The sequence below is a fragment of the Lithobates pipiens genome, unplaced genomic scaffold, assembly GCF_037356315.1.
Source record: "Lithobates pipiens isolate NorthernLeopardFrog02 unplaced genomic scaffold, aLitPip1_a1.2 Scaffold_52, whole genome shotgun sequence".
Lineage (NCBI taxonomy): Eukaryota > Metazoa > Chordata > Amphibia > Anura > Ranidae > Lithobates > Lithobates pipiens.
This window is the reverse complement of record NW_027507875.1, coordinates 526688-542345: the sequence shown is the minus strand read 5'-3', so window position 1 is coordinate 542345 and position 15658 is coordinate 526688. Positions and strand designations below refer to the sequence as shown.

Genomic DNA, 15658 nt, shown 5'->3' with positions numbered 1-15658 from the left:
CACCATGCGATCCGAGTTTGCAGATCGCACTGCGATATGCGAACTGATCTGGGGGTGTCATTAACATTTCCCTGACACTCCCAGCAGTTCGCATAGGGCAGTGTGAACTGCCGCCGGGAGGCATGCGATGCGGGAACCCGCCGCGGATTCGTGGCGTTCCCGCATCGCTCCAGTGTGAACCCAGCCTAATAAGCGATCATTTTTCTGATCGCTGTGTTAGTGTCACAGGTGACGCTAGTTAGGCAGGTAGGTATTTAGGTTCGCCGCAGCTTTTTATAGCGCCAGGGACCCCATATACTACCGCATAAAGCCCCCTGATTGCCCCCTAGTTAACCCTTTCACCAGTGATCACCATATAACTGTTACAGGTGACGCTGGTTGGTTAGTTATTTTTTTTTATAGTTTCAGGGCACCCGCCATTTATTACCTAATAAAGGTTTAACCCCCTGATCACCCGGCGGGTGTCATTTGTGACTGTAATAACTGTTAGGGCAGTTAGGGTTAGCCCCCTTTAGTTCTAAGGTACCCCCCTAACCCCCCCAATAAAGGTTTAACCCTGTGATCACCCCCCGTCGCCAGTGTCACTAAGGCTGGGTTCACATTGCAGCGGTTTATGAGAACGGATGTGATTCGCACCGCACTGCAGTGCAAATCACATCCGATCTCTGTGCGATTCGAGTTCAGCCATACAGATAGTATGGCTGAATTCGCGTTGCACCCGCCGCAAACTCGCACGGGACCCTTTTTTTGGTCCGCAGCAGAATCGGATCGCATGGGTGTTCACACCATGCAATCCGAGTTTGCAGATCGCACTGCGATATGCGAACTGATCTGGGGGTGTCATTAACATTTCACTGACACTCCCAGCAGTTCGCATAGGGCAGTGTGAACTGCCGCCGGGAGGCATGCGATGCGGGAACCCGCCGCGGATTCGTGGCGTTCCCGCATCGCTCCAGTGTGAACCCAGTCTAATAAGCGATCGTTTTTCTGATCGCTGTATTAGTGTCACAGGTGATGCTAGTTAGGCAGGTAGGTATTTAGGTTCGCCGCAGCTTTTTATAGCGCCAGGGACCCCCATATACTACCGCATAAAGCTCCCTGATTGCCCCCTAGTTAACCCTTTCACCAGTGATCACCATATAACTGTTACAGGTGACGCTGGTTGGTTAGTTATTTTTTTATAGTTTCAGGGCACCCGCCATTTATTACCTAGTCTCACTAGTGTACCCCTAAATTTAGGGGTGTCTACTTTCCAAAATGGGGTCATTTGGGGGGGGTTTGTGCCATCTTGGCATTTTATGGCCTTCAAAACTGTAACGCCCTTAGAAAGCCTGAAGGCGGTGCTTGGTTTTCGGGGCCCCGTACGTGGCTAGGCTCCCAAAAAGTCCCACATATGTGGTATCCCCGTACTCAGGAGAAGCAGCAGAATTTATTTTGGGGTGTCATTTCACATATGCCCATGGCATGCGTGAGCAATATATCATTTAGTGACAACTTTGTGAAAAAAAAAAAAAAATTTGTAATTTTCCCGCAACTTGTGGCAAAATATAAAATATTCCATGGACTCAACATGCCTCTCAGCAAATAGCTTGGGGTGTCTACTTTCTAAAATGGGGTCATTTGTGGGGGTTTTGTGCCATCTTGGCATTTTATGGCCTTCAAAACTGTAATAGGTAGTGAGGAGTGAAGTCAAATATTTACGCCCTTAGAAAACCTGAAGGCGGTTCTTGGCTTTCGGGGCCCCGTATGCGGCTAGGCTCCCAAAAAATCCCACACATGTGGTATCCCCGTACTCAGGAGAAGCAGCAGAATTTATTTTGGGGTGTTATTTCACATATGCCCATGGCATGCGTGAGCAATATATCATTTAGTGACAACTTTGTGAAAAAAAATTAAAAAAAAATTAAAGTTTGTAATTTTCCCGCAACTTGTGGCAAAATATAAAATATTCCATGGACTCAACATGCCTCTCAGCAAATAGCTTGGGGTGTCTACTTTCTAAAATGGGGTCATTTGTGGGGATATTGTGCCATCTTGGCATTTTATGGCCTTCAAAACTGTAATAGGTAGTGAGAAGTGAAATCAAAAATTTACGCCCTTAGAAAGCCTGAAGGCGGTGCTTGGTTTTCGGGGCCCCGTGCGGCTAGGCTCCCAAAAAGTCCCACATAAGTGGTATCCCCGTACTCAGGAGAAGCAGCAGAATTTATTTTGGGGTGTCATTTCACATATGCCCATAGCATGTGTGAGCAATATATCATTTAGTGACAACTTTGTGTAAAAAAAATAAAAAAAATAAAAATTTTTGTCATTATTCAATCGCTTGAGGCAAAAAAATAAAATATTCAATGGGCTCAACATGCCACTTATCAATTTCCTTAGGGGGTCTACTTTCCAAAATGGGGTCATTTGGGGGGGTTTTGTACTGCCCTGCCATTTTAGCACCTCAAGAAATGAGATAGGCAGTCGTAAACTAAAAGCTGCGTAAATTCCAGAAAACGTACCTTAGTTTGTAGATGTGACAACTTTTGCGCAAACCAATAAATATACAGTTATTGACTTTTTTTTTTACCAAAGACATGTGGCTGAATACATTTTGGCCTAAATGTATGACTAAAGTTTAGTTTATTGGATTTTTCTAATAACAAAAAGTAGAAAATATCATTTTTTTTCAAAATTTGCGGTCTTTTTACGTTTATATCGCAAAAAATAAAAATCGCAGAGTCAGTCAAATACCTTTAAAAGAAAGCTCTATTTGTGGGAAGAAAAGGACGCAAATTTCGTTTGGGTACAACATTGCATGACCGCGCAATTACCAGTTAAAGCAGCGCAGTGCCAAAGTGTAAAAAGACCTCTGGTCATTTACCAGCAAAATGGTCCGGTCTGAAAGTGGTTAAAGAAACTTTAAAAAAAACTTGTTTCCAGGGGTAGGGCAGAGTCCACAGTAGAGTGTATTTCCACCCTTACATTGAGCACTTCCTGTACTGTTAACAAAGCCTCCTTCTCAAGCAAATGTTTCCATGGCAACCCTGCTTCCCTGCTCATAGCTGACTTGTTTTATTTCATAGTATTTACTTGTGCCGATTATCTAGCGTTTGCCTAGGTCAGTCTTATCAGCTTCAGCTAAGACTGCAGTAATGCTGTCAGATGCCCAGGTTTACATTGCATGTGAGGTCACATGGGGTGTAGTAGGAAGGTCTGAGTGATTATGCAGTCTCGTGGGATTTCAGTGTTGTGCCGTGGGCAGTCCTGATAATAGACAGACAAGCACATGGAGTGTGCCATAAATCAGGGGCGATATGGGCATGGTCAGTGACATTTTAAAGAACAAAAAGGATTACAATACTAAGCAAGTAAGGAGATATCTACAAGCAGTGTTCATTATGTTTTTTAATGCTGATTTACATGGGACAAAGTTGTGGGAGAGAGTTTACAACCACTTTAAACACCTCAGCCCCGGACCAATTGTCAGCCTAAGGACCAGAGGTCTTTTTACAATTTCGCACTGCACTGTTTTAACTGGTAATTGCGCGGTCATGCAATGTTGTACCCAAACTAAATTTGTGTCCTTTTCTTCCCACAAATAGAGCTTTCTTTTGATGGTATTTGATTGCCTCTGCGATTTTTATTTTTTTGCGATATAAATGGAAAAAGACCGAAAATTTCGAGAAATTTTTTTTTTTTACTTCTTGTTATAAGAAAAATCGAATAAACTAAATTTTAGTCATACATTTAAGGCAAAATGTATTCAGCCACATGTCTTTAGTAAAAAAAAAAAAAATGTCAATAAGCGTATATTTATTGGTTTGCGCAAAAGTTATAGCGTCTACAAACTAGAGTACATTTTCTGGAATTTACACAGCTTTTAATTTATGACTGCCCATCTCATTTCTTGAGGTGCTAAAATGGCAGAGCAGTACAACCCCCCCCCCCCCCCCAAATTATCCCATTTTGGAAAGTAGACACCCCAAGGAAATTGCTGAGGGGCATATTGAGCCCATTGAATATTTTTTTTTTTTGTCCCAAGTGATTGAATAATGACACAAGAAAAAAAGTTTACAAAAAGTGATGATATATTGCTCACACATGCTATGGGCATAAGTGAAATTACACCCCAAAATAAATTCTGCTGCTTCTCCCGAGTACAGGGATACCACATGTGGGGGACTTTTTGGGAGCCTAGCCACGTACGGGACCCCAAAAAGCAAGCACTGCCTTCAGGATTTAAATATAAAACGCTACCAAAAAAAAACGGTTAGCGATCGCAGGGATCAGGCCTGACTCTGCGAACGCTGCAGTTATGTGTTTAGTGTTTTGTAAGTGACAGTGATCAATCGATACTGCACTTGGGTGGGCTGGGCGGAGGAGCAAAATGCAGGTGCCAGCAGGTATCTGGGCTGATCCCGCTAACAATGCGTTTTTTGGAACCCTAAACTGCTGGGGACGCTAGATATTGATCTGTTCAGATTCTATACTACTACGGGAGGTTTATGCTTTGTGCATGGGTGTTAGTGGTACTGGCACTAACCTAGCGCTGCCTGGGGCGACGCAGACCCTGACCCTAAAACCTAATTGATATCACCCGCCGGGTGATCAGGGGGTTAAACCTTTATTGGGTAATAAATGGTGGGTGCCCCGATGCTATAAAAAACAAACTAACTAACCAGAGTCACCCGTAACACTTATACGGTGATCACTGGTGAAAGGGTTAACTAGGGGCAATCAGGGGGTTAACATCTTTATTAGGTAGTATATGGGGGTACCTAGCGCTATAAAAACCTGGCGGTGAACCTAAAAAAATAACTAGCTACCTAGCGGCACCAGTGACACTAATGCAGCGATCAGAAAAACTATTGCTTAGTGATACTGGCAAAAGGGGGTGAAAGGGTTAACTAGGGGCAATCAGGGGGTTAAAACAGTTATTGGGTAGTATATCGGGGTACCTAGCGCTATAAAAACCTGGCGGTGAACCTAAAAAAATAACTAGCTACTTAGCGGCACCAGTGACACTAATGCAGCGATCAGAAAAACGATTGCTTAGTGATACTGGCAAAAGGGGGTGAAAGGGTTAACTAGGGGCAATCAGGGGGTTAAAACCGTTATTGGGTAGTATATCGGGGTACCTAGGGCTATAAAAACCTGGCGGTGAACCTAAGAAAATAACTAGCTACTTAGCGCCACCAGTGACACCAATGCAGCGATCAGAAAAACGATCACTTAGTGACACTGGCAAAAGGGGGTGAAAGGGTTAACTAGGGGCAATCAGGGGGTTAAAACCACTATTGGGTAGCATATCAGGGTACCTAGCGCTATAAAAACCTGGCGGTGAACCTAAAAAAAAAAAATAGCTACTTAGCGGCACCAGTGACACTAATGCAGCGATCAGAAAAACGATCGCTTAGTGACACTGGCAAAAGGGTTAGCTCTAGGGGCAATCAAGGGGTTAAACCTTTATTTGGGGGGGGGGTAGGGGGCTACCCTGGACCTAACACTAACTGCCCTGACAGTTTTTACTGTCACAACTAACACTGAATGCAGTGATCAGTAAATAAATGATCACTGCAATCAGTGACACTGTGACTGGGAGGGGGGCGATCGGCGAGGGATTTGTGTGCCTATGTGTACCTACATGTCAGTGTAGTGTTGGTGCACACTTACTTTCACTGTTCTCCTCGCAGTCCGGTCAAAAAGACCGCCCCGAGGAGAATGACATCACTTCCTCCCTGCCTGTGTTTACTATACACAGCGGGGGAAGCTTCTCATTCGCCAGGAGCGATCGAGAGGGGATGGCCAGAAACCAACGGCCATCCCCTCATCCCGGATCGCTCCTGCGGCAAAACGGACAGCCGCATCCAGCGGGAGGGGGTCTGATCGGACCCCCCCTCCCGCTGGAAGGCGAGCACGTACATGTACGTGCTTGTGCCTGTCAGTGCCATTGCACCGACGTACATTGCCATGCGGCGGTCCTTAAGTGGTTAATGTCCCAGAGAAACGCTCGGCTACTGGCTGATCTAAGGAAGTGCAAAAAAAATAAATTTAAAATGAGACTTGCAGCAGTTTCACTTGGTTGACCCTTGGGGCTATTCCTATTTTTTGCTGGTCCATCATACTTATGTCTTGACTACTTCCTGGTCACACACAAGACTTTGACCAGAGTCCAGTCGGCACACATTGATATAATTTTGATTTCTGATCATGCTCTGGTCCATTTGACACTCCAAGTGGGTCCACTGACCCCAAGTCTCCCATCCTGGAGGCTGACTAAAGCACTGTTACAATCAGAGGATGAGTGCTGAACTACAGACTGCCCTGACAGAGTATTTTTCCTTCAACCGTGACTCGTGGGCAATCCTCTTGTACTCTGGGAAGCACATAAACAAGTGGTCCTGGGGGGTCTTGATCAGGATTGGGTCCGTCTTCAAGCGGGAATGAACCCAACATACGGATGAGCTTCTTTCTAAGCTGGACAGCCTGGAATGCTCCCACAAAGCGAGCCTTGCTCATTCTACCTATCAGGACCTCCTTAGGGTTTGAGAGGAGCTCTGGTATCATAAAACAAATCATATACTGGCATGGGCCCATGGCACTTTGTATGAATATTCCAATAAACCAGGTACATTACTGGCCTGGGCTCTACACATTCCCCAAACTAGAATGTTTATTCCCTCAATTATGGCCTCTACAGGGCAGAGGTTCACCACTTCCTCTGCAACGGCAGCAGGATTTCATACTTTTTATCAGGGACTTTACAATCTCAGCCACTCTTCGGTGGCAGATCACCCTATGACTGCATTATCGACAATGCAGTCTTACATAGCCTGCTTGGGTATGCCATCTCTTCCTTCTGAGGTGAGGGAGGAGCTGGAGGAACCTATTACGCAGTGATAAGGCTTACCCGTAGGTTCAGTGAATAGCTCCTAAACTTGCATTATTCACACTGCAGGCAGCCGGTGATGTCCCCGATGCATGCACTCTGAAGGGACATGTTGTCCTTTCAGAGCTCTGTGCCGCAACTGTGACGAACAAGCGCATGTACGGGAGTGAGGTCATCGCGGCTCGGCCAATTAGGTAGCCAGAGCACTCAAATACGGAAGCCCCATCAGCAGTGACAGCGCTCTGCTGGAGGGCTTCTTTCGAAGATGAGCATTTCATAATGCACTAGTATGCAATGCAACCTGGCATTTTTTTTTGAAAACTGACATTTTATTGAAATTTTAAGTGAACCTGGCATTTTTACAAGGGTGCATAGAGTAGACCTTTTCTATCCACTGTATATGGCTTGGCCTAGGTAAGAGTACTGCAGTAGGCCTTTCGATTGTGGTGAAATCATCTCCTTATTTGAGGCCAGTCTGAGAACCCATCAGCCACATCCACTGGCCCCGCGCCGCCCCCCCCTCAAGTTGTTTTTCTTTTTACACCAAGCATGTTTCGTTAACCTTTAACCACTTATGCCCAGACCATTTTGCTGGCCAAAGACCAGACCACTTTTTGCGATTCGGCACTGCGTTGCTTTGACTGACACTTGCACAGTCATACAACCTGGCTCCCAAACAAAATTAACGTCCTTTTTTCCCCACAAATACAGCTTTCTTTTGGTGGTATTTGATCACCTCTGCGGTTTTTCTTATTTGCGCTATAAACAAAAAAAGCATCAATTTTGAAAGAAACGCATTATTTTTTACATTTTGCTATAATAAATATCCCCAAAAAATGTATACATTTTTTCCCTCAGTTTAGGCTGGTATTTATTCTTCTACATATTTTTGGTAAAAAAATAAATAAAAATATCGCAATGAGCCTATATTGATTGTTTTGTGCAAAAGTTATAGCATTTTTAAAACCGCTTACCGGTAAAATCCTTTTTTTTGATGTACATCAGGGGACACAGAGCCATAGTAGTTACTATGTGAGTAATATGGACCACTGATAGGTGATGGACACTGGCACACACCCAAGGCAAGACGTATACTCCCTATATAACCCCTCCCACTACTGGGAGTCCTCAGTTTTGTAGTCAAGCAATACAAGTGTATAACAAGAAAGGAGGGATCTCTGTCTCCTCTGATGTACATCAAAGAAAACATCAAAGAAAAGGATTTTTACAGGTAAGCCGTCTTAAAAATCTCATTTTCTTTTCTTACATCAGGGGACACAGAGCCATAGTACTTACTATGTGGAATGTCCCATAGCAATGGCAACTGAAGAGAGGGAGACAACAAAAAACAGAAGGCCAGAGGACTCATACTGCAGCCTGCAGTATACTACGCCCAAAGGCGACATCCTCATGACCTTTTTATATCGATTTGATAAAATCTGATAAACGTATGAACCGAAGACCAAGTCGCAGCCTTACAGGTCTGAGCCATAGAGGCCTGATGATGCACCACCCAAGAGGCACTAATCGCCATCCATTTGTAAAAATAGTGGATTTTGATGCTGCCTGTCCACTCTTTGGACCCTCTGGCAGTACAAACAAAACATGTGTTTTGCGAACCTGAGCGGTCATCTTTAAGTGGACTCTGATCGCTCTTACTACATCAAGGGAATGTAGTGCCTTCTCTTCCCTAGATAGAGGCTCTGGGAGAAAGAAGGAAGAATAATATCTTGGTTTAAATGAAAACCTGTTACCGCCTTTGGTAGGAATTCAGGATGAGGACATAAAACCACCTCATCCTTATGCATGATCAAATATGGCTCTTTACAAGACAGAACCGCTAGTTCCGATATTCTTCTAGCACAAGAAATGGCAACCAGAAAGATTATCTTTCTTGTCAAAAGAAATTTCTCAAAGGTTCAAGCGGCTGATTCAGCAAAGCCGATAAGACCAAATTTAAATCCCAAGGATTTAGAGAGGTGCCTTGATAGGGGGAATAATCTGTGTTACCCCCCTGAATAAGCTACACACCAAGATTGGGAAGCAAGAGGCCATTGAAAACACTGACAAGGCCAGGATCTGGCTCTTGATAGAAGTCAAGGCCAGCTTCCTTTCAGATCCCATATGCAGGAAATCAGGGATCCTGCCTATGATATACTTCCTGGGGTGCCAACCCCTGGATCCACACCAAGAAAATTATGCCTTCCAGACTCTATAGTAAATGATTCTGGAAGCCGGATTCCTGGCATTAATCAAAGTAGACACTACCAAAGGAGATCACCCATGATCTTTTATAAAGTGGGATTCAACACTCAAACCCGTTAAATTTTTAATCTGCAAGGTAGGATGAAATACCGGACCTTGTGCGAGAAGGTCTGGTTATAATGACTCCTACCGCCATCTTTATGATCTTGGTAAATCAAGATTTAATGGGACCCACCAGAATCATCTCCTTTTGTTCCTGCTTAATCCTGCGGAGAAGGCACAGAAATGAAAATTTCTGATAGGCAAGTAATGATGTGTTCTGCCCAAGCTAGAACCTTATTCACCTCTTTTTGGGCTGCCTCTCGTGCCCCCCCTGGTGTTTGATGTAAGCCACCGCCTTGTCAGACTGAATCCTGACAGGACAGTCCCGTAGTCTGACAGTCCCAGATTCTAGGGCCAGACACACTGCCCGAATCTTCTAAAAAGTTGATAGGCAAGGTTCTAACCTGGACCATCTCCCCTGGACAGAATCTTCTTCCAGGGTTGCTCCCCAGCCTAGAAGGCTGGCATCTGTTGTTAACACCTTCCAGGATAAAGATTTACCCTTTTGCGGGATAACCACCAATTTAGGCTCTGACCTACATCGGGAGCCAGGCGTATTGGAAACAAACAAGGCCTGCATCTCTTTATTCCAGACCAACAGGATGGTGTTTTGAAGCAGCTTTTTGAGTAAAAACTGTGTAAGGGACGGCCTCGAAGGAGACCACCATTTCCCCTAACAATCTCTTGCACAGCCGAATGGAAGGAATTTTCCTTTTTGATAAATTAAATTAGTCCCACAATAGAACAAATTTTTGTCTGGGTTAAGAATACCTTCTTCTTTATGGCATCTATAATCAGCCCCAAGTGCTGCAACCTCCTTGATGGTTTTAAGGAGAATCTTCCTAGGTTGAGTATCCAAACCATAGATTTCAGGTGGTTACGGCTATGATCAGACTCTGGTTTTAGACCCGAGACTGAGTCATCTATTAAAAGTAGATCTTCTAAATAGGCTAGGACAGTTATGTCTTGAGCCCTTAATCTGGCTAAAGGAGGTGCCAGAATCTTTCAGAACACCCGTGGTGCTGTGGCTAAACCGAATGGCAGGGACACAACTGAAATGATAATTTTATATTTCAAAATGCAGACATTTCTGGCGAGAGGGAAAAATGTGGCACATGGAGATATGCATTTTTGATATTAAATAAAGCCAAAAAACTGCCCTCCTTGCAGGATGGACACAACTGATCGAATTATGAAAGGATCGGATGTTTAAGTGCCGATTCAGATCTCCGAGATCTAGAATGGGTCTTACCTTTCTGTTTGGTTCTGGAACCGTAAAAGGTTTGAACCAAACCCTGTGCCCTGTTCCACTAAGGGAACCTCTGATATTACCGACTGGGATAATAGCTGATCCGGAGGCCAGAAAGAGAGACTTCTTTTTCTCTGGACCCTTGGGAACATTTTCCCTTAGAAAAAAAAAACGAGGAGACCGAAACTCTAAGAACTCTAGTTGTAAACTAGAGAAAAAAAAAAAAACACAGAAATCCATCTGTCTTGACAATGTTCCTGCCAGATCTTGAAAATCTTGAGAATCGCAGGACCTTGCCCCTCACCAAACGAATGGGGGTGCCCCTTCATGAGAAGGCTTTAGCATTCTGCTTTGTGGGCTTTTCTGCCCAAGATCTCTTCTGACCCTGGTGCTGCCCTTGGGGACTCTCTCTTGAACCTGACAGTTGCGGCCAGCGAGACTGCCGAGAGGCAGATGCCCCTGGCATAGGAGAGGCGGATGCCCCTGGCATAGGAGAGGCAGCACGATTAAAGGAGAAATGTTTGAACCTCTTCTTTACTGGTAAAAGAGAGCTTTCCCCATTAGAGGTCCTTTGGATGTACTTATCCAGATCGTCTCTAAATAGCCATACCCCATGAAGGGGAAAAAACTGGCTAAGGGCTTTTTACACAGTGCTTCAGCTGATCAATTTTTCAGCCGCAGAACTCTGCGAGAATGCACTAGTCCAAACATAAGCCATGAGGCTTAAATGATAGTCTTTCACATCATCTACTGTGAGACATAGTGCGTCAGATACACCAGCCCATTGCCGGGCCTGCTGATCAGGCAGAATTTCAGGTATCTTCAGGATCCTTTAACATCAGTGCATTATCCACCGGACATGTGAGACTCTGCTCACTGAGGTGATTGCAGCATCAATTGCTGGAACCCCCCATTTTCTTCATAGAAATCCTCTTTCATAGATAAAGTGTGGGGAATTTCATGGAAGGATAATAATGTTTATCCAGATGTTCCCATTCAGAATACATAAGCTTTTTTAGCCATGCATGAATAGGAAAAAACATCCCCAGATGGGGGAGGTTCTAATGAACCCAATTAGAGGTAGGTTCCTCAAGAGCCTGTGCTGCAGGCAGCAAAAAAGGTTGAGTAAGGGAGTCCACAAGCAACCTGTTTTGTTATGCTACTCCTTCCATATTAGGATCCTCCAAAGAGGATAAAAAAGTATCTTCCAAATATTTGAGTAGATCTACCCGATCCCCAGCCTCCTGCACCTCAAGAAGAGGGTCCTGAAGACTAGATGGGAATCTGCTATGTTTAGCCCCACTATGGAGAGGCATCATAGCATTAATCTTCCAATTTACAAATTGTAGAAAAAAAACAAAAAACTTTTGTATGATATATACAGGGACTGAAGTGTTTTATACAACAGTTTCCCCTGACGGCTCAATCTGACTAACCGTATCCCTCTTAGAGGAGGATGACATTCTTTTGGAAATGGATTCAGTTTATAGTGAACAAACCATTGATCCCTTTAGAGAAGTCCCTGGTCCCATTACCATTCATAGCCTGAAGCATAAAGCAGAGACACTATGCAAAAGAATGTACATTGCTAGGCTATAGTTCAGCACCATTAGCTGCTATTAATCCTAGCCTGGTAAAGTATGTGTCAAAGGGAAAAAGCCCGTGTTCACGAACCTGAACAAGCCATCCTCCTGCTCTGTCCCTCCACAGCCAGCAGCAGCTTTCACATATACAGTGCTAAAATCAACTTCCTACATGTGTGGCCAGCGCCTGATGCCGTTAGCCATTCCCACGCGGCTGGAGGAGAGGAGAATGAAGGCTTCTGTGCTGTTTCCAGCATCAGAACGGTGAGTGCTCAATACAACCCCCAGTGGCAACACATAGGCATGACAACATTATACATAGAAGGAGAAATTCCTGAGAAAATCTCCCTTACCTTATCCACGCAGCAGGGTTTTATCAGAGATAAAGATCCAATCTTCACCCTTCACGGTGGGCTCCGAGGCCTTTTAGGAAACCTTCAGGAACCAGGGAACCTCGGGTTACCCACAATCCTGGACCTGTGACAGCACCCTGCCAGTAAAAACTTTATAGCCTTACTACTAAAAAGTACTGGATCCCAGGGCCCAGCTCTCTGAAGAGAAGCAAAACCTTGTTTTTTCGGACATGAGGCCCGGGTACCATTCATTTAGCCCATGAAAAGACATCAGAACGGATCCAGTCAGCATGGCTAGCCCCAGCAATGATTGCTTCCAGTGGAGCTCAGCACAGCACATCTTCACTCGTGACCAACACCTTAGACACTTGCGAAAAAAACTGACTCCCCCCAGTAGTTGGAGGGGTTATATAGGGAGTACACGTCTTGCCTTAGGTGCGTGCCAGTGTCCATCACCTATCAGTGTGGTCCATATAACCCAAATAGTAACTACAATGGCTCTGTGTCCCCTGATGTAAGAAAGGAAATAGGGGATAGTTTTATGGCATTTTTATAAATTTTTTTTTTTTTTTTACTAGTAATGGCGGTGATCAGTGATTTATATCGGGACTGCGACATTATGGCGGACACACTGGACATTTTTGGGACCATTGTCATTTATACAGCAATCAGTGCTATACAAATGCACTGATTCCTGTATAAATCACACTGGCAGTGAAGGGGTTAACCACTAGGTGGCAGTGTAGGGGTTAAGTGTGTCCTGGGGCGTCTCTGTGTGTGACACGTCTCTGATCCGATCACAGGGAGCAGAGATCAGTGACACTGTGACTAGGCAGAATGGGGAGATTCCGATCGCGGGACCCTGTATGCCAATTTGCCTGCCCGTGCCATTCTGCCAACGTACACCGGCATGCGCAGGTCTGGAAGCGGTTAAGTTAAAGTATACGTGTGTATTTTCTTTAATCTTTTTAACTATCATTTTAGTTAATAGTGCCTGATTACATATTCAAAATATTTGCAAGCTACATCACCAAAGTAATGTAATAACTGTTTCATTCAGAGATAAAAATTTGTGAAATGAGCAAACTTACACCCAGCTGCAATACATTTTCCCTAATAAAGGGAAATCCAACAGGTGTACTTTATTGAAGGTCACAGTTGCAGTCCACCAACAGACATATGAGATGATCAGGGAAAAACAGACACTACATAATATCATCGGTTTGTAGAATTTTCAGTGTGGCTATAGTGGTTTTTCCTTATTCTTACCTTTCATTCAAAGAATACTGTTATATTCTATAGCAAGGGCAAACCAAAATCAGTGCAAGAGTTCATAATGACACTTGTTTCACTAGATGAAAAAAAAAATAATTGCAATGATGACATGCAGCACCATTTACTATAGCGCAAAATCATTTGCAACTTAGAGATGTACTGGCAGGCTGAAAATGTCACAAATCATGGTATTTATGCTGGTTTCCATCAATGCAGACTTTAACCAAAATGCATTTTTGACAGCGCATGTCACTAAATAAATGGAAGATCTCAAATAAAAAACAGTCCACTTCCATTTCCAGAGTCATTTTGAAAATGTATGTTTTAATAAAAAAAAATAGATGGCTAGTCACATTAGCAGAAATAAAGGGGCCCTAAGCAGAATTACCATTTTATTTAATAATGGGTGGACAACAGGCTGGGGCACATAACAGCTATTCATGTATGTGCAGACTTTCAAGAAGAAACTGCATTTTCTAGAGCTCTGTTATGCTACAACTATACCCACTTTTACAAACTTTAGGCTGAAATTTGTAACTAGGTTCCACCCCAAAATAAATTAAAATGCAGAGCAGAGTGTCTAAATAAACATATTTGCAGGGAACGTGTGCATCCCAAAAGTCAATGGCACTCCAAAGCTATGCAAATACCTCTACACACTGGCAGGCACTCCAGAACTTTCTATAAGTTTTAATTTAAACAGGCTATTTTGTTTGTACTTTGTACAGTGCCCATCATTATGTATTAAGCAAATATACACTAGACTGATTGTTTTCTGCACAAAAAAATATTTTTTTTAACAAATACAGCTTAATTATATCATTTCAATCCATATACATACAAACATTTCTAATATACAAATAATTCACATCATGTCAGTCATTAATCTTCAGGTAAATGCAGACATATGCCTTGCACACAAATCATTGAAGTCCACGAGTGAGTGATGAGTTAAAAGAGGCACTAAAGAAATAAGTACCCTCCTCTTCATTCTGTCAACATTTTCTGGAGTATAAAACAATAGACACATTTCACCGACGATAATGATTTGGAGCATCAGCAAACATATATTTCAGTCTGTATGCTTCTGCAAGTAGGAGACCAATTTCTTCATTCCCCCAGTGGATTGTGGGCAAATTCTGGAGGAGCATAAGAAGACCCTAAAACAAAAACAAACATTTTATGGTAAGTTTACATTTAAAACGTATTACCGTATATACTCGAGTATAGGTCGACTCGAATAGAAGCCGAGGCCCCTAATTTACCACAAAAAAACTGGGAAAACTTATTGACTCGTGTATAAGCCGAAGATGAGACATGCAGCAGCTACTGTTACAGCAAAAGTGTGGAAAAGAGGGTCAACAATGCCCATCTGCAGCTGCATACCTCCCTGTGTCCATTGCAGCCTACCTGTGTCCTGTGCATGCCTCTGTGTGCCAATCTGCAGCCTCTGTGTCCTTCTGCAGCTCTGTGCCCATCTGCAGCTCCGTGTGCCATTTTGCACCGATCAGCATAAAAACATACGGCGGCCATTCCACTGTTCAAAAGCCGCACCTCTCCTCCTCGTCTGTGACAGACGGCGGCCATTCCACTGTTCAAAAGCCGCGCCTCCCTGTCTGTGATAGGCGGAACACTCAATTTCCCAGCAGTCAGTGTTCCGCCTATCACGGACATCCACTCATCCTCATACTACGGACGAGGATGAGAGGATGTCCGTGATAGGCGGAACACTGACTGCTGGGAAATTGAGTGTTCCACCTATCACAGACAGGGAGGCGCGGCTTTTGAACAGTGGAATGGCCGCCGTCTGTCTGCACGACACGCTGATCAGGTAGGCAGACGGCGGTGACTCGAGTATAAGCCGAGGGGGGCACTTTCAGCCTAAAAAAAGGGGCTGAAAATCTCGGCTTATACTCGAGTATATACGGTACTAAAAGTTAGACCTTAATTTACACCTGTCATGAAAGAAATTGGGTAGGGGGAACTAATGTATACACATTGTTCTGTCAGTGTATTCCCT

The 15658-nt window shown here is 43.9% G+C and overlaps 1 protein-coding gene across 2 annotated transcripts in view; it reads right to left on the bottom strand.

Moving 5' to 3' along the window:
- Window positions 1-13461: 13461 nt before the first annotated feature.
- TBC1D22B (TBC1 domain family member 22B) overlaps window positions 13462-15658 on the bottom strand; it is a 496720-nt gene continuing 494523 nt past the window's right edge. For both annotated transcript variants that reach the window (XM_077467354.1, XM_077467355.1), the window contains one exon: window positions 13462-14798. In XM_077467354.1, coding sequence (XP_077323480.1) covers window positions 14670-14798 — 129 coding nt within the window. In that variant the 3' untranslated portion in view covers window positions 13462-14669. The remainder of the gene's footprint in view (window positions 14799-15658) is intronic.